Here is an 18,582-nt window from a genome sequence, read left to right as displayed (position 1 = left end):
TAAAAAAAAAATAGACGACAATCCAATAAGTGGGTTCTACTACGATCCATACTCACTCTCCCAGTCAATGAAGAACAGAATGTTCCCCACTGACTGGGAGAGCAGTGCTGTGACCTGAACTAACATCATGAGGTCAGCCCAGGTCACTGCAGGGCATGACGAGCGCTGACTTCAGGAGGTAAGCTAGGTACATTACCTGCGGTGATGGAAGCCGCTGCACTTGTGTCGCCCGGGGACCAGGGGTACTCAGATCCGGGCCACGGTCACTTCTGTGGGTATCACGGTGGCGTGACCCGGTCTGTGATCCCAGGCTCCACAGTAAAAGGGGATTTGGTAAGGGAGATTTATTGTTGTCCGTGACGCCACCCACGGTTGTGGTGATTGTGTGGACACCACCGCTGCTCTGTATGGGGATCCCGGGAGCGGTGACAGGGAGCAGCTTTTGTTGTTATTTCTCCCCTCCGTGGGTAGGGGGTTGGTTGTCCCGGGGCCTGGTGATGGGGTAGGGGAGGATGGCAGTCCGGGTGTGGGGCCTGGTGAGGTTCAGGGTCGCAGGGGCAGCGCTGTGCCGCACGGCACGGTGGTACTCACTCAGCCAGAAATCAGGACACAGACGGGTGGACGGGTCCCACAGACGCTGCGGTGTTTTCCCCTGACCCAGTCTGGTGGTGTAAGTCCTTTCCTGCACCTTCTGTACACTCCTCCTGCGCTCTGGCTTCCAGCTGGCTCCCCGATTCAGTACCGGTGGGCCACCGCCCAGCCCCGGCTACCTACGGTTCCACCAACTGTCTCCCCGGCTCCCTGCAGACGGCCACTACCGTCTGCCTGACTCTCTGCTCGGGGGCCTTAGGCTCCAACCTAAGCCCCTGTCTGCGTCTGCCTCTCTGCAGACCTCTTCTCTCCTCCTCCGCCTGAACTTGACTGGGGACTGGGCTTGTTTCCTGCCTCAGGCCAGCTAACTCCTGGGTGGGCGTCTCCATCTCCTGACTCCGCCCACCTGGTGTGTCAGTCTGAGCCCGAGGTAAGGAATCAAGTTTCACTGAGGATGTCTGCTGTGAAACTGCTGGGGGTGGGGGGGTGTGTGTGTTGTTACCTGTGGCCCCTGGCTTGTCCAGGGCGCCACACACTCCTGACGTCAGCGCTGTTCACTGAGATCAATGACGGCCGTGTTAAAAAACGAGGTGTCTCGAGTGGCGAGTGATGTTACCAATAGTCACAGTCTCGGGCCGCCCGTGAGAGCACGCGGTGGGCATAGAAGTCAGTGAGAAGCGCTGGCGTCAGGAATGCAGGACTTCATCACCGCAGGTAATGAACTTTACTAACCTCCTGACGGCAACGCTCATCATCCCGGCGGTTGCTCGCATGCTGCAGTGCGGGCATATGCTGACACCAGGCTGGCACAGGAGCAGGAGACAGAGTGCATGGGCACCCGACGGAAGTCACAGGGAAGTGCTTCCGGGGATTGTGTGGACCCATTGACTTGTATTGAGTCACGGTCCGTTACAAGGAGATGGGGAGGGCACCACCTATGAGGAGTATTTTAACCCCTATAATAGTCGATGGGTTCACCTCAGCACACTTAAGGGAGGATTAAGACAAGGAAGGGAAACACCAATTTCTATGAAAAAAATTGTACTTTATTATAATCCCGCGTATCGTCACCAACTAGCATGACTTCATCAGGGGTGATGAAGTCATCCTAGTTGGTGACGATACGCGTGGGGATCAGTACCCTCCGCTCCCCTGTTGCTGGGTAAAATTGGCTATGGCTGGTTATTAGGGCTTATGCCTTGCATTATATCTGCAGGTTTTTCCTCTATTTCTGGGGGATATTGTCTCTTTTCAAGGTGTATGGTGGTATAATAGTGGTTTATATATGACCAATTGAAACTGCATATTTAACTTATGTGCCTTGTATGTACCACTATATGCTTTTTCTTGGGTATGACTCTGCTCTGTATACCTTTATTAGATGAGAAACTGTGGAAAGAAAAGCGCAATAGGGTCTTACCCCAAAAAGGGAGGAAGATATGTAATAAAAACACACTCACCTATAATGGTTGTGCCAGTCACAACCACTATACAGGCATATATAAGATCCAGGTCCAGGCAGCAGTCCCAAAGTTGGCTGATAACAGAGAGTGATAGAAGAAGGGTCTTAATTCCGCGCCAAGGACTCAATGGATCCAGGAAGAGATTAATGCTTCTTTAATAACATGCACAAGTCTACGCGTTTCTGTTATCTGTATACCTTTATACCTGTATACCTTTATTTAGTGTTGAGGTGCAGGGCAGCGCACCTCACCTTACGCACGGCTGCCCTGCTGTTTTTTGTGTGTATTGATTTTAAGGTTCACTTATTGCACTGTCTGTGTGTTTTCAAATCGCATTGTTTAATAAAATATTTATATATTTATAAATAATAATTTTGGCATTTGCCTTGATTTATTAATCTTGTATCATGAACAGAGTCAGTTTCTAAAAATTAGGATTCAGGCAGTGCTGAAAGTCAAAGGTGCAAAACAGTAACAATGCAGTGACATGACAAAAATCTGCATAACCAATCATATGCTAAATACTTGCAAGTCAAACTTGTATATGAGAAAGCCAAGATGATGGTCTATAAAATTAAGGTAATCATGGGGATTTGGAGGACTTAGAACAGCTATTGCACGGTGTTCCTCTCTGAGGTCGGGACGTGTACACCCGGCTTCAGAAGAGGCTCAAAGTGAGTGAACAAAGCCACCCACATGTGCTAGATTTCCTGGAGCTTCCGGCAACGGCGGCTCATGAAAATTATGTTATCACACCCACAGGAACGTGATAACATGGAAAGAGGGCCGACTAGTCTATTATAGAAATGCTTTTTTTTTAAACACTGGTTTTAGAAAATAACATCAGAAAAGAGCTGGTTAGGCAGGAAATGTAGTCATACTGATATTAATGCTACTGTGTTAGAGGTGTGAGCGAAATACACTCCTTCTATGCCTCTGGAACCCCAAATTAGTAAGATTTATTTTACAAGCGCTTGGGAAATCAATTTAGCACACACATAGTTTGTGGTGTACTGAAAGTTTCTGCTTTATTACATCATGGGACTAGTTTATATAGTACCTCAAACAAAGAAAAAGTTCCCTCTCAACTATGCACCAATAAGAGCAGTACAGGCGTGAACGGGAATGTGAAACTTCCCCCGCCCATCAGTGTTAGCTGAGCCCTACGACATCATTAGTTATAATACAAGATGGACACGATAAGAACAAAGTGGATTTTGTTCTCCACAAAGGGCATCGCAGACCGGTCAGGTTCCCTTTAAATTGTAGAACAATCCTTCAGAAATTGTCAGGAGTGGGCTCTTTAAGTGTACTGTATGGGGGCCTGTTAACAGGAGTCTGTGCAGCCCATTGATGGGTTGCATGCTCTGCAGTTGTGATAACGACACCACTGTGGCCTAACCACAACCTGAGGCAGCTGCGGAGAGCTGGCACTAGAGCGTGGGTGGGGAGTGCAGCTGAGTGCGCTGTAAGGAATCACTTCAACTGCCAGATCAATCGATGGCCATGTGCCGACTGTATTATCATCCACTTCTGTCAATGTACTATTGAGAGAACCAGATGAGAATCTAGTCAGCATGTGGCTGCCAATATACAGAAGGCGGTTACGTGACCACTCACTTGATCTGGTCTTTGAGGGGAAAAGATTTTGTATATTCACCTGTATCCAGAGCTGTTTTCTTCGGCTCTCCTGCCTCCTGCTTCTGACCCCTACTCATTATGTTCATTGATTATTCACTGCACTGAGGAGCTGGAAGCAGGAGCATCGCGGGGACAGCGCTGGGTACAGCATCGCCGAGGACAGCATCGGGGACAGGTGAGTATTCAGCAAGCAGTGTGTGAGCAGTGACGTCCAGAAGGTCGTTGGAGTTCACAATGAACTCTGATGACACCCTGGTGACACCTGCGCTACAGTGGGTGTCACCACAGTGACTTCACAAGTTCATCAGAGTTCATTGGGAACTCCAATGACCTCCTGGACGTCTCTACACACACACACTGCTTGCATGCTCAATACTCGCCTGTCCCCTTGATGCTGTCCTTTGCTATGTAATACCCAACGCTGTCCCCACGATGTTCCGGCTTCCAGGTCCTCAGTGCAGTGAATAATCAATGAATATAATGAGCGGGGGTCAGAACAGAGCCAAAGAAAACAGCGCTGGATACAGGTGAATATAGAAAATCTTTTTATCACACAAGTATTATGCACACATGACAAAAGCACAGTGAACACAAGCATAAAGAGCACACACGTAGCACAGGTCAAACGCCTCACAGCACACTCTACACGCATGCATTAAGCACAGGTTAGACAACACAGTTCACATCTTACAAGCACACAGCACATGCCGCAAAAGCACATGGCACTTGTCGGACAAGTACAGGGCACATGCCACATAAGCACAAGTCTGACAGCACTCAGGTCACATGAGACACAGCGCACACATCCAACAGCACATACATTTCACAGATCACATGTTCCATAGCTCACACGTCCCACAACGCAAATCACGCAGTGCACACATCTCTTAGGCGGGCTTTGCACGTTGCGACATCGCAAGCCGATGCTGCGATGTCGCACGCGATAGTCCCCGCCCCCGTGGCAGGTACGATATCGTGTGATAGCTGGCGTAGCGAAAATTATCGCTACGCCAGCTTCACATGCACTCACCTGCCCTGCGACCGTCGCTCTGGCCGGCGACCCCCCTCCTTCCTAAGGGGGCGGGTCGTGCGGCGTCATAGCGACATCACACGGCAGGCGGCCAATAGCGGCGGAGGGGCGGAGATGAGCAAGATGTAAACATCCTGCCCACCTCCTTCCTTCCGCATATCCTACGGAAGCCGCGGTGACGCCGGTAGGAGATGTTCCTCGCTCCTGCGGCTTCACACACAGCGATGTGTGCTGCCGCAGGAGCGAGGAACAACATCGTACCGTCGCGTCAGCGTAATTATGGATTACGCCGACGTTGCACCGATGATACGATTACGACGATTTTGTGCTCGTTAATCGTATCATCGAGACTTTACACACTGCGATGTCGCATGCGATGCCGGATGTGCGTCACTTTCAATTTGACCCCACCGACATCCCACCTGCGATGTTGTAGTGTGCAAAGCCCACCTTAGCGCAGGGGTTCAAACCTGGCTGCGTATTCAGGCCGCACATTTTAAAAAAAATAATTTGGGAGGGCCGCATTCTTTTCAGGACAAAGTGACATTTTTATTAGTACCATTTTTTTTTTGTCTACACCTTTGGAGAACTGTTTTAGAACATTTTTCGCTCGTTTATTATAAGAAATGTGCACTTCGTTTTGTTTAAATACAGCATATATTTAAAAAAAAAAACTAAACTAATTTTGATGGTAAAAAAGTCATGTTTTATTTTGGTTTTTTTTTACATTTTATCCCCTTTTTGTAAGTAATATTGTTTTACAATTAGCTCAATGTAGTAATTTTGGCCAACATCTTCCAGTAATGTTCCCATCCTGGTCCTCATCTTTTAGTAATGTCCCCCATCCTGTTCCCCTTGTAGTAATGTGCACCAACCTAGTCACCATCATGTAGTAATGTGCCCTGTCATGAAAATATAATAAGCAGATATGTTTTCAGGGTCTCTGGCTCAGGAGTGACCCCCCCCCTTTCCCTCCAGAGCCCTGCCAAATTAACAGCCAGGACAAGATTTCCTTGTCCAGAGATGGAACAGATACATTTGAATTAGCTTATCACACCTTCCCCAAGTTCTTCAAAGACCCCCTGCGTAGCCAGAGACACTCCGTCTGGAATCTGTATACACAGGGGCAGAGTACAAGTTTCCTACAGGAATATAGCTTTGCTGAACAAAGGGCTGGAGCAGCCGTATTATCTCCATTGGGGAAGTATTAATATTGCGAGATACATATGTTCCCCAGATATGGCGAGCATACCGCTGATCTTGAAATTCCATAACGCACATCTCACATATTTCAGCTTAATCGTAGGACATACGGAAGAGCCACAAATTAATATCTGCCACCCAGAACATACCAAATCTACCTTGTGTGGTGTCCACCTTCTGCTAAAATCATAATATAAAAAAATGAAGGTAATATCGTCCACGTGGACGAGCGTCACACGGAGATATGAGGACCAGAAGGATTTCATAATTTTCATAATTTTCGAAGAGGGGAAAAACCCCTCCCTTACATGATGTCAGCAGAGGTGGGGCTGGGGGTGGGGCAGAGGTTGATAAAAGCGAGTGTCTTAGTACACACTGGATCAATGCCAGAGGATATGCATTCTGTGCATAGGACTCGGGCCCACTGGTCCAGGAAACCATTATCCAGCCCCATTTCCGTGAGATGGTTGGATTGTCATTGTAAATAAGCACTTGAACCTTGCCTCTCCCCCCATCTCATTGTAGATTGTAAGCTCTCACGAGCAGGGTTGTATTTTTTTGTATTTTGTATACACTGTATTTTGTATACACTATTTTTTTTTCCCCTCTAAATATTGTATTTCTATAACTGTTACTTGTTTGTATATGATCCTCCTGAATTGTAAAGCGCTACGGAATATGTTGGCGCTATAGAAATAAAGATTATTATTATTATTATTATTATAGGATTGTCCAGTTCCCAGGGGCTGCCTCTCCCCCTATAGCTGAGCCATAATCTGTCACTAGGTGTAGTAATTTTTCATTTTTTTTCCTGTTTATTTTATGTAACTGTCTATACTGTATGTGTATTGTTCCCTTTTGTAAATTCTTGTATATTTTTATAAACACTGTCTTCTATTTTGGATTAAATATATCAAATTTAATAGTTTCTTTCCGCATGCTCTATATTTATGAATCCACAACCCGAAGGGCCTTATGCTATCTGAAACGGGTTCCCAGCTCCCTGTAGAAAGTCTGGGTAGTGGCAGCATAATTATTATTGCATAGAATTATTGCAGTGCTATCATTAAGGATACCGTGGTGTGTGTGTGTATATATATATATATATATATATATATATATATATATAATATATATATATATATTCCATTAGCGGGAATCGGTGATATATACATTTACCCTTGCTGTAAGACCTCCAATATTTGGCATTATTAGCTCAGCAGCCTCATTTTATGCATTGTCTTGCAATACCAAAAGAGGTCTGCCGAAAAGGGGTGCGCTAGAGAGTAGTCGTGTTTGTGAAATCAGCGAACAGCTGCGGGATATCTGAGTGACTCCCCCGGCTGTTCGTGACATGCCCCATCCTTGTCCCCATTCAGTAGTATTATGCCCAATCCTTGTCATCATCCTATACTAATGTGCCCATCCTGTAGTAATGTATCCATCCTTGTCCCCATCCTATAGTTATGTGCCCATCCTGTAGTAATGAACCCATTCTTGTTCGCATCCTGTAGTAATGTGCCCATCCTTGTCCACATCCTGTAGTAGTGTGCCCATCCTTTTTCCCATCCTGTAGAATGCGCCCATCCTGTAGTAATGTGCCCCATCCTTGTCCCCATCCTGTAGTAATGTGCCCTATCCTTGTCCCCATCCTATTGTAATGTACCCTTACTTGTCCCCATCCTATAGTAATGTGCCCATCCTTGTCTACATCCTGTAGTAGTGTGCCGATCCTTTTTCCCATCTTGTAGTAATGTGTCCATTCTGTACTAATGTGCTGGGGCACGGAGAGCTTGACTCTGCGCAGTGCCGGTAAAACGTTCATCTGAAATAAAGCGTTGGCGGCTTCGGCCCTTGCATCGGCAGCGATTGTTACCGGGTTTATGTGCCTGCGGACCGCAAGAAGCAGCCTTAGGGGCCGCATGTTTGAGGCCCCTATCTTAGCGCATACATCTCACAGTCCACACGTCTCACAATGAAGACATCGCAGATCTTGCAGCGCACATGTCCTGTAGCTTACATATCACTCGTTTGGCAGAACACACATCTTACAGCGACCACATCTCCCAGTGCACACATCTCATGTCCCGTAGCGCACACGTCACCATGCACACATCACTCATCTCGCTGTGCACACGTCACACATCTCGCTGTGCACACGACTTACTGCGCACATCTCGCACAATTATAACTGCACACACCACATATAAACCTGTCAGTAATGCATTAGTCACGTGTTATGAATACTTACCACATATCATGTCATTTTATTGATGGCTACTGTGAACTACTATGTCATTTTTTATCATTCCCTTAAGGGATCTTTACACGCAGCAACATCGCTAGCGATGTCACTCGTGAAAGCACCGCGCCCCCGTCGTTTGTGCATCACGGGCAAATCGCTGCCCGTGGCGCACAATATCACTAGTACCCGTCATACCAACTTACCTTCCTAACGACGTCGCTGTGGCCGGCGAACAACCTCTTTTCTAAGGGGGCGGCTCATGCGGCGTCACAGCGACGTCACATGGCAAGCGTCCAATAGAAGCGGAGGGGTGGAGAGCGGCCGCATGAAAGCCACACCCACCTCGTTGCCGGAGGACGCAGGTACGGTGTTGTTCGTCGTTCCTGGGGTGTCACACGTAGCGATGTGTGATGCCTCGGGAATGATGAACAATCTGTGTCCTAAACGAGCATTGACATTTGGGAAATGGACGACGTGTCAACAATCAACGATTTGGTAAATATTTTGCATCGTTAGCGGTCGCTCGTACGAGTCACACACAATGACGTTGCTAACGAGGCCGGATATGTGTCAAGAATTCCGTGACCCCAACGACATCTCATTAGCGATGTTGTTGCGTGTAACGGGGCCTTTAGAATCTCTCTATATTAGGAACACTTAGTGCCCCTGCCCACGATAATTGTTGGTGTTTTGGATGCAGTGTGTTATCGCTGCATGCAAATGCTGCGTTGTACAGTAGAAGCACAGTGGATGGGTTTTATAGAAATCTCCTGTCCACTGTGCTTCTTTTCTCCGCAGTGTAAACTGACATGGGGCATGGCTCAAACCCTGATCTCTTACACAAGGATTTTATGTAGGGCTGTGTTGAGCATTTTGAACTCGTAGGTGCTCCACAGAACTTTTTAAAATGTGGAAGAGAAAACATTACATTTTTTTCTGCTACAATGTTGTTTTAGCCTCAAATTTATAATTTTCACAATGCACAATAGCAGACAATGGACCCCATAAGTTGTTATGCAATTCCTCCCGAACACAGTGATACCTCATGTATAGCCAAACCTAATGTTTGGGCACATGACAAAATTTGCAAGGATTGCAATTTTAATTTTTGGAATGTATATTTCATTTGCAGAGCCTCTGAGGTATTACAAAAGTTGAAACTCCCATTTGGCAATCTAAACCCCAAAAGGAATTCATCTATTCTTGTGGTCAGATCTTGAACTCACAAACTACATCATAGAGTTTATAAGATTGAAAACAAAAAACTTAGGGGTTTTCCTCTAAAATTTTACTTTGGCCTCAAAGTTTTAATTCACACAAAGGAGTACCCCATTTGTGGTTGCACACTACTGTTTGAGCACACGGTAGGGATCAGTTGGAAAGGAGCACTACTTGGCTTTTAAAATGCAGACTCTTTTTGAACAGATTGTGGGCGCAATCAGCTATGCCCCTGAGGTGCCAGATCAGCAGAAACCCCCACAATTGACCCCATACTGGAAACATCACTGCTTAAGGTGGTTTTCCACTAATAATTTAGCCCACTCTCATATGACCTAACTCTTCGTAATAATAATTTTCCTGATATAATTCTATTACCTGCCCTGCCCTTGTAAGCTTATGTCTGTCTCACTGTTATATTCCTCTTTTGTAATGCAGCAAGGCTACTTTCAATCTGGGGACTGAAATCGGGCGAACTCAACAGTGCACATCATTGGTAGGGGAGTTATACCTGTCAGTGAGTGAGATTGCCCAGATTAGACGTTACTCTCCTCTGCCTGGATCTGCCAATGTTTTAGAGTCCCTTTCCTTCAGCTAACAAGCTCTGTGATGTGCTGCATGTTGTTAGAAAGTGTATCACAGGGCTTGTCCGCCCTAGGAGATGGCACTTCAAAGCTTCAGCAGAGTCAGACTGCACCACACATGAATGAGCTCAGATCAGGCATCACTCTCCTCTGCCTCAATCCTACTTAAGGTTTGAAGTGTTGTCCTTTCAGCTGACAATCTCTGTGATGAGCTTTCTAATAACAAGAGCCACATCGTAGCGCTTCCCAGGTTAAGGGCCGACACCCGCAATTATGATCTCTGGGAGGAAAGGGGGGGCCAAATAGTGTTAAAGCAGGTATTTTAACCACTAAGATGCTGCTGTTGTGATTGACAGTGGCATTTATGGGGTTAATCGATCTCGATCTAGTCAGGGTTGATGCCTCAGGGTGTATCAGTGGTCGTTACGTGGTTAAATATTTTTTTTTTTACTTTTTACAATAACCCTCATTAGTGCAATCATACAACATCCAACCTTTGATTGCTCAGGTGACACACTGCACTACTGTAGTACAGAGTATTATCCCTGAAACTAACAAAACTCATAAACAAGCATATGGCCTAAAATGTAATTTTATGAAATATATTAAAATATGAAATATTTTTCACATAGAAATGCACACATATACAATACAATAGCTGCAAATGTTAGGGACGGGACAGCAGACAATCAAATACCAAGCATGAAAACTGACAAGCATTAAGACACAAGAATATATTACAATGTTACTATAATCCCACATGCACTGTATGGGTCTATTATTATTATTATTTATTTATAGAGCACCATTAATTCCATGGTGCTGTACATGAGAAGGGGTTACATACAGAATACATACACAAGTTACAGTAGACAGACTAGTACAGAGGGAAGAGGGCCCTACCCTTGCGGGCTTACAATCCATAGGATTTTGGGGAGGAGACAGTAGGTGGGGTGTAGATTGGTCGGGCGGCAGCTCCGCTCGGTGGTGGGGCGACAACCCCGCTCGGTGGTCGGGCAGCGGCTCCGCACGATAGTGAAGCAGTGAGGTCATTGTAGATTATAGGCATTTCTGAACAGATGGGTTTTCAGGTTCCGTTTGAAGCTTGCAAGGGTAGCAGATAGTCTGACGTGTTGAGGCAGCGAGTTCCAGAAGACTGGGGATGCTCGGGAGAAGTCTTGGAGTCGGTTGCGTGACGAGCGAATGAGAGAAGAGGAGAGATGGAGATCTTGTGAGGACCTGAGGTGACGTGTTGGAGTGTAGTGGGAGATTAGTTTGGCGATATACGGAGGAGACAGATTATGCACAGCTTTGTAGGTCAGTGTTAGTAGTTTGAATTGGATGCGGTGGAATATGGGAGCCAGTGGAGGGACTTGCAGAGAGGAGAAGCAGGGTGGTATTGAGGAAAGAGGTGGATCAGACGGGCAGCAGAATTAAGGATGGACTGGAGAGGGGCAAGCGTGTTAGCAGGGAGGCCACAGAGGAGGATGTTACAGTAATCGAGGCGGGAGATTATGAGGGCATGCACTAGCATTTTTGTAGATTGCGAGTTTAGGAAAGGACGGATTCTGGAAATATTTTTGAGTTGAAGACGGCAGGAGGTGGTGAGGGATTGGATGTGTGGTATGAAGATCAAGGCAGAGTCAAAGGTCACACCGAGGCAGCGAACTTTGGGTACTGGTGAGAGCCTGGTGTTATTTATTGTAATAGCTAGATCAGGTAGGGAGTGTAGGTGAGGTGGAGGAAAGATGATCAGTTCAGTTTTGGCCACATTGAGCTTTAGGAAGCGAGAAGAGAAAAAGGAGGATATAGCAGATAGACACTTTTGGATTCTGGACAGCAGAGATGTGACATCTGGGCCAGAGAGGTAGATCTGAGTGTCATCGGCATATAGGTGGTACTGGAAGCCATGGGACTTTATGAGTTGTCCCAGGCCAAATGTGTAGATAGAAAAAGTAGGGGTCCCAGGACAGAGCCTTGAGGGACGCCAACAGAGAGATGGCGGGATGAAGAGGTTGTGTGGGAGACACTAAAAGTGCAGTTGGAGAGGTATGAAGAGATCCAAGAGAGGGCGAGATCTCTGACACCAAGGGAAGAGAGGATCTGCAATAGGAGGGAGTGGTCGACAGTATTGAAGGCTGAGGACAGGTCTAGAAGTAAGTAAGTCATTCGTGATTTTAGTCAGGGCAGTTTCGGTAGAATGATGAGGACGGAAGCCGGACTGTAGGTTGTCAAAGAGAGAGTTAGATGAGAGGTGGGAGGAAAGTTCAGCATGGACATGCTGTTCCAGGAGTTTTGAGGTGAACGGGAGTAGTGATATGGGGCGATAGCTGTTAGTAGAGGTTGGGTCTATAGACACAGTACACAAGATGAATTGAAACAAATCATAAGTAAGGCGCAAGTGCTCAGTAGAAGTTCTAATGTAAAGCTTTGAATAGGGAAAGTTACATAGTGTGGTATTAGGAAGCCATACTGTCCGTCCCTGTCTCCCCAATGCACATTTTGTTATTCCTTCATCTAGGAAACCGTAATGTAATGCCAATATATCCTTCTATTATTGAGTGCCACTGGATATGCTTTTGTCCAATTTTTTTAATCCAATGAAACAAATCGGTGACATGTCCAATTTTCATCTGGGTATTGGATCAAAATCAGCAATCCAAGTCTCTGGATCTGTGGAAAATATAGAGCCACACTCGGATAACATCTGAGTGCACTCTTGATTTTCACAGACTGACATAATGGAGAAGGTGGAGAAACTTTTTTTTTTTTTTTTTTTTTTCTCTTTACCTACAGGAAATACCTTATCCCACTCTCATCACCATAACGGACTGTTTTTCTCAGATGGAGATAAAATGCTCATTTGCACCTACCCGAAAACAAATATTCAGCTCAGCCAAGGTTTCCTGTTATCTCTGTGAGAAAAGCGCTGGTAGAGGATAATCTCCAGATAAAAAGGATCGGTCTTTGAAATTATATCAGATCCTTCTCGCCCCTGATATTATCTAACGGTCAGCTGATCCCTTTTTCTCCTCCGAAATCAATGGTTTCTTCCAACTTCAGTCTTAAGCTGGGTTTACACACTGCAACATCGCAAAGGACATCGCTGTAACGTCACCGGTTTGGTGACGCAATAGCGACCTCCCTTAGTCTCTGCTAAGTCTCTGGTGAGCGTTCAACCCGGCAAACCTGGCCAACAACTTACCAGCGATCCGGACCTGCAGAGCGACCTAGCTGGTTGCTGGGGACGTTGATAAGCAGCCTTTTGAAAGGGAAGTTGCTAACAAAGTCACTGAAAAGGATTCACACACTGAAACTTCATGCTGCACAGCGGGAAACAAAGGACCTAGGAATGGTCCTGAACGACTTGTAGTGATCAGCAACTTCCAGCAACTTCACAGCAGGGGCCAGGTCGCTGATAGGTTTCACACACTGCAACATCGCAAACAACATCGCTATTGCGTCACAAAACCGGTGACGTTACAGCGATGTCGTTTGAGATGTTGCAGTGTGTAAACCCAGCTTAAAGGCCCAGTCACACACAACGACTTACCAGCGATCTCGAAAACGATGCGACCTGATAGGGATCGCAGGTAAGTCGCTGGGAGGTCGCAGGTGAGATGTCACACAGTCAGACCTTACCAGTGATGCAGGAACAATAGAGGTCGCAGTAGCGACCTGTATAACGATCTCAGCAGTCACTGTGACCCTGTCACACAGTGTCAAACACAACGATGTGTCCTGCCCAGCAGGACATCGCCTTTGAAGAAAATGACCTGGACCATTCGGCAACGACTAGCGATCTCACAGCAGGGGCCTGATCGCTGGTAGATGTCACACATAACGAGAACGCTAACGGGATCGCTACTGCGTCACAGAAACCGTGACTCAGCTGCGATCTCGCTAGCGGTCTCGTTATGTGTGACAGTACCTTAATGTATATAAGAAGAAACTGCTTGTTGTATATTTGGTGTAAGTAGATTTTATTTCCAGATAAAATGAAAACAAGCCCAGCATGCTGGAATATAATACAAATAGTAATACTCACGTTTTCTTTTCTAACACTGCTGGGTTTCCCGTCAGTCTCTGTAATATTCTATTCAGTCGGGACAAACGTGATCCCTACAACCAATCAGCAGTCGAAGCAATGACCAACAAAGCCAATGATTGAGCTCATGAGATATTTTCATAGAGCTCAATTTATATTCCAGTCCATACAAGAAAAGAGAATATAACAGCTACATATTCTATCTTATTATCTCCACTAATTGTATTATTACATGGAAGCTTTACGATTTTCCATCTTCTTCCCATTCAGGTCCCTACAATGTCGGATCTTCTCAGATCTTCTATATAAGAGAATTTTCCTGATTAACCCATCAAGGATGGATAAGGACAGGGACAAGATGGCGGAGAGGATATTACACCTCACCCTAGAGATCCTCTTCCGGCTTACTGGAGAGGTGAGAGATTCTGATGACGTCACATTACACCATTCTTATCTATGGGAATAACAGATGGACAGAACTGGAGAGGTGAGGACTCTGGAAATGTCTGTAGTGAGATTTATTAATGTGTCTCTCCATAACCAGGATTACACAGTAGTGAAGAAGACCTCTAGTGAGCGCTGTCAGGACCCTGTGTCTGAGGGATGGGGAATACCCCTGAGCCCAATCACGGGGCCTCCACCTCACCTCCTGATACACAAGGACATCAATGACCAGAAGATCCTAGAACTCACCTACAAGATGATTGAGCTGCTGACTAGAGAGGTGACAGTGCTGGGAATGCTGGGACATTATACAGTAACGCTATGAAGGGATCGGGGGATGACGGTATCATTGTATGTGTCAGGTTCCTATAAGGTGTCAGGATGTCGCCGTCTATTTCTCCATGGAGGAGTGGGAGTATTTAGAAGGATACAAAGATCTGTACAAGGATGCCATGATAGAGGTTCCCCAGACCCTCACATCACCAGGTAATAGACAGGACTAAATACACACAGCTTAAATTTATCTGTATGTAATAACTGAATTCAGTACCTGTATGTGTTTCCTCCAGTTCTATCCAGTAAGAGGACAACACCAGAGAGATGTCCCCGTCCTCTTCTTCCACAGGACTGTAAAGAAGATCCCAATGTTCCTCAGGATCATCAGGTAGATGGAGAGAAGGTGCCATGAAATCTCCCTATGATGTGTAGACGGCTGTGAAGGTCTTGTGCTCAGTCTTGTTTTATCCACCAGTATTATATGTTTTATACTTGTGTAATGAGAACAGTAGAGATGACAGATCAGTAGATTGTAGATGTAACTTCTCCATCTGTCGATGAGTGTGTACTTGTGCATTTATATATATTGGTTTGTGTATACCAGGGTGCATACGGTGAATAGATGCCTCCCGACCATTTCCATCATCAATTGTAAAGATATTCAATGTACAGTGGAACCTCTGTTTACGAGTAACTTGGTTTGCGATTATTTCGCTATACAGTGGAACCTCGCTTAACGAGTAACCCAGTTAGCGAGTATTTCGCTTAACAAGCAAAGCTTTCTGTAAATTTGTAACTCTGTTTACGAGCAAGCTTTGCTGTACGAGTAAAATACTCACCGCTCACACTTCCGGTTCCGTACATCTACCGCGCTCTAACCCGCTCTTGCAGTCCACACAATCACTCACAAACACACACAAGCACGCGCGCACACACACAGATTATGCTCACCTTACCTTCCGTTCCCTTGCCGGCCTCCTGGAACTTGTAGTTCACCGGTACATGATGTGTATCGGTAACCATCGCGACCGATGCCGGACCTTCCGCTGCCTTTGAGTAGCGGCTGACGGGAAGTCCCTCCCTCGTCGCCATGCTTGCCGATACACATCCTGTAGCGGCGAACTACAAGATCCATGAGGCCGGCGATAGAACCGAAGGTACACATATTATGCTCACCTTACCTTCCGTTCCATCGCTGGCCTCATGGTTCTTGTAGTTCGCCAGTACAGGATGTGTATCGGCAAGCATGGCGACGAGGGAGGGACTTCCCGTCAGCCGCTACTCAAAGGCAGTGGAAGGTCCGCAATTGGTCGCGATGGTTACCGATACACATCATGTACCGGCGAACTACAAGTTTCAGGAGGCCGGCAAGGGAACAGAAGGTAAGGTGAGCATAATCTGTGCATGTTTGTGCATGTTTGTGTGTGTTTATATGTGTTTATGTGTTTTTGTACGTGTTTGTACGTGTGTGGAATGGCACAATAAGGGACCAGGATGGGACATTTAAAAAGTTGTGGAACAAATTGTCTGCATTGCAATGATTTCCTATGGGAAATCTTGCTTTGCTGAACGAGAAACTTGGTTAACAAGCATACACCCAGAACGGATTGTTCTCGTTAACCAAGGTTCTACTGTACGAGCAAAGCTTGCTGTAAATTTGTAACTCAGTTTACGAGCATGCTTTGCTGTACGAGCAAATACCGCACACACTTCCGGTTCCGTACTTTCACCACGCTCTGACCCGCTCTTGTAGTCCGCACAAACACGCACAAACACACACGCACACACACATATTATGCTCATCTTACATTCCGTTCCTTTGCCAGCCTCCCGGTTCTTGTAGTCCGCCAGTACAGGATGTGTGTTGGGTAACGACGATGGAGGAACTTCTGCTGTCAGCCGCTTCTCAAAGGCAGTGCGCTGACAAATCAGAGGCAAGCGGCTCCTGCCTTTGACATCAGCGCTCTGGCAGCGGAAGCTCCGGCATCAGTCGCGATGGTTACCCGATACACATCCTGTACTGGCGAACTACAAGAACCATGAGGCCGGCGATGGAGCGGAAGGTAATGTGAGCAATAATATGTGTGTTTGTGTGTGTGTTTGTGTGTGTGTGTGGAATGGCACAATAGGGGACCAGGATGGAACATTGAACAAGTTGTGGAACGAATTGTCTGAGCTTGCATTATTTCCTATGGGAAATTTTGCTTTGCTAGATGAGAAGCTTGGTTTAAAAGCACACTTCCAGAACGGATTGTTCTCGTAAACCAAGGTTCCACTGTATATGTCTTTTGCAGGTTATCTGTTGTGTGTAGTGGTGCAGTCTACTACACTATGCTATGCTTTAATTAATGGCCATTATGAATGCCTATAGCCACCCAGTAACTTCCTACAGTTTTGACATTCAGCACACTGATGGCCATGGCACAGGCACAGTGGGCAATGTCTGTCACTGACACTGTTCACCCCTTCCTCTGCCTGCATCCCGGCCATCACCCCCTCCCTGGACTCAGTTTTAGTCACATAAATACAATTGCTCTGAATGCCGCCAGCACAGGAGCAGAGGCCCTGCTCTGCCGGAAGTCCAGTAGAACCAAGGCTGCTTCTGGCCTGCACCCTGTTGGAGATGGCATACAGTGATGTCATCGCTCCGTCCAGCGTCCACTACTGTACAAGATAGAAGAGGAGATGGTGGCTGCACTGGATATGGAGTCTGAATTAGGTGACTATAAGGTTGTTTGTTTTGTTTTATTTTTTTTTAAATATATTATTTGGCCATTAAATAGGGGCTATGGAGTACATCAAACCTCGGGCTGTGGGGGACGTTGAATGTGGGGCTGTGGGGGACGTTGAATGTGGGGCTGTGGGGGACGTTGAATATGGTGGGCTGTGGGGGACGTTGAATATGGGGCTGTGGGGGACATTGAATGTAGGGCTGTGGGGGACGTTGAATGTGGGGGACGTTGAATGTGGGGCTGTGGGGGACGTTGAATGTGGGGCTGTGGGGGACATTGAATGTGGGGCTATGGGGGACATTGAATGTGGGGCTATGGGGGACATTGAATGTGGGGCTATGGGGGACATTGAATGTGGGGCTATGGGGGACAGTCTTTTTTTTTACCCCCCAAAAAAGCACTAGGGCTTATTTTTGGAGGAGGTCTTATTCTTGGAGAAACACGGGTGGGGGCAGTTTACCCCCCAAAAAAGCAGACACCCCCCCCCCCCACTTCCCAGGAGACTCATACTTACCAGACTCGGACGTCTGCGTGGCTCCCAGGTCCTCCCTGTGATCTCCGGTGGGTGCTGCACGCCGTCCTTCCCTGCTTCTGGCTGACACACTTGTACACAGCAGATCGCTGACACAGTCACACAGCAGATCACACACACACACACACATCATATCCAGCGTTAGACTGCTTCCGGCCGCAGGGAATGATGGGGGGAAAACACGTGTGTCCGCAGGTCCTGTAAGCAAGCATTGCGGCAGGTCCTTGCACTCCGCTGCACAGCCTCTCAGGATTCTGACGGTGCTAAGAAATCGGTGTCGCTGGATGTGGTGAGTATGTGTGCAATCTGATTGTGTGTGATCCGATGTTTGTGTGTGTGATCCGATATTTGTGTGTTTGATCCTATGTTTGTGTGTGTGTGAGATCGGATGTGTGTGAGAGATCGGATGTGTGTGTGAGAGATCGGATGTGTGTGTGAGAGATCGGATGTGTGTGTGAGAGATCGGATGTGTGCGGGGGTACGATCACTGCAGGTCCTCCCGCTTGGCGTCTGAGGAGTATGATTGCGGAGTGTCCGCTGTCTATAGTGAAGTGTCCTGCCGTATCTATAACTTT

At 46.7% G+C, this 18,582-nt stretch overlaps 1 protein-coding gene across 2 annotated transcripts in view; it reads left to right on the top strand.

Moving 5' to 3' along the window:
* Positions 1-18,582, top strand: part of LOC142312198 (uncharacterized) — a 144,793-nt gene that overhangs the window by 94,117 nt on the left and 32,094 nt on the right. The window contains exons 3-6 of one of the 2 annotated variants that reach the window (XM_075351099.1): positions 14,294-14,438; positions 14,568-14,747; positions 14,830-14,953; positions 15,037-15,131. The exons of the other annotated variant lie outside the window; for it this stretch is intronic. Of the exons in view, the coding sequence (XP_075207214.1) occupies positions 14,361-14,438; positions 14,568-14,747; positions 14,830-14,953; positions 15,037-15,131 (477 nt within the window). The 5' untranslated portion in view covers positions 14,294-14,360. The remainder of the gene's footprint in view (positions 1-14,293; positions 14,439-14,567; positions 14,748-14,829; positions 14,954-15,036; positions 15,132-18,582) is intronic. 2 annotated transcript variants of the gene reach the window in all.

Source organism: Anomaloglossus baeobatrachus, chromosome 5 (genome assembly GCF_048569485.1).
Source record: "Anomaloglossus baeobatrachus isolate aAnoBae1 chromosome 5, aAnoBae1.hap1, whole genome shotgun sequence".
NCBI lineage: Eukaryota > Metazoa > Chordata > Amphibia > Anura > Aromobatidae > Anomaloglossus > Anomaloglossus baeobatrachus.
The sequence above is the reverse complement of the archived record's forward strand: the minus strand, read 5'-3'. Positions and strand labels throughout refer to the sequence as shown.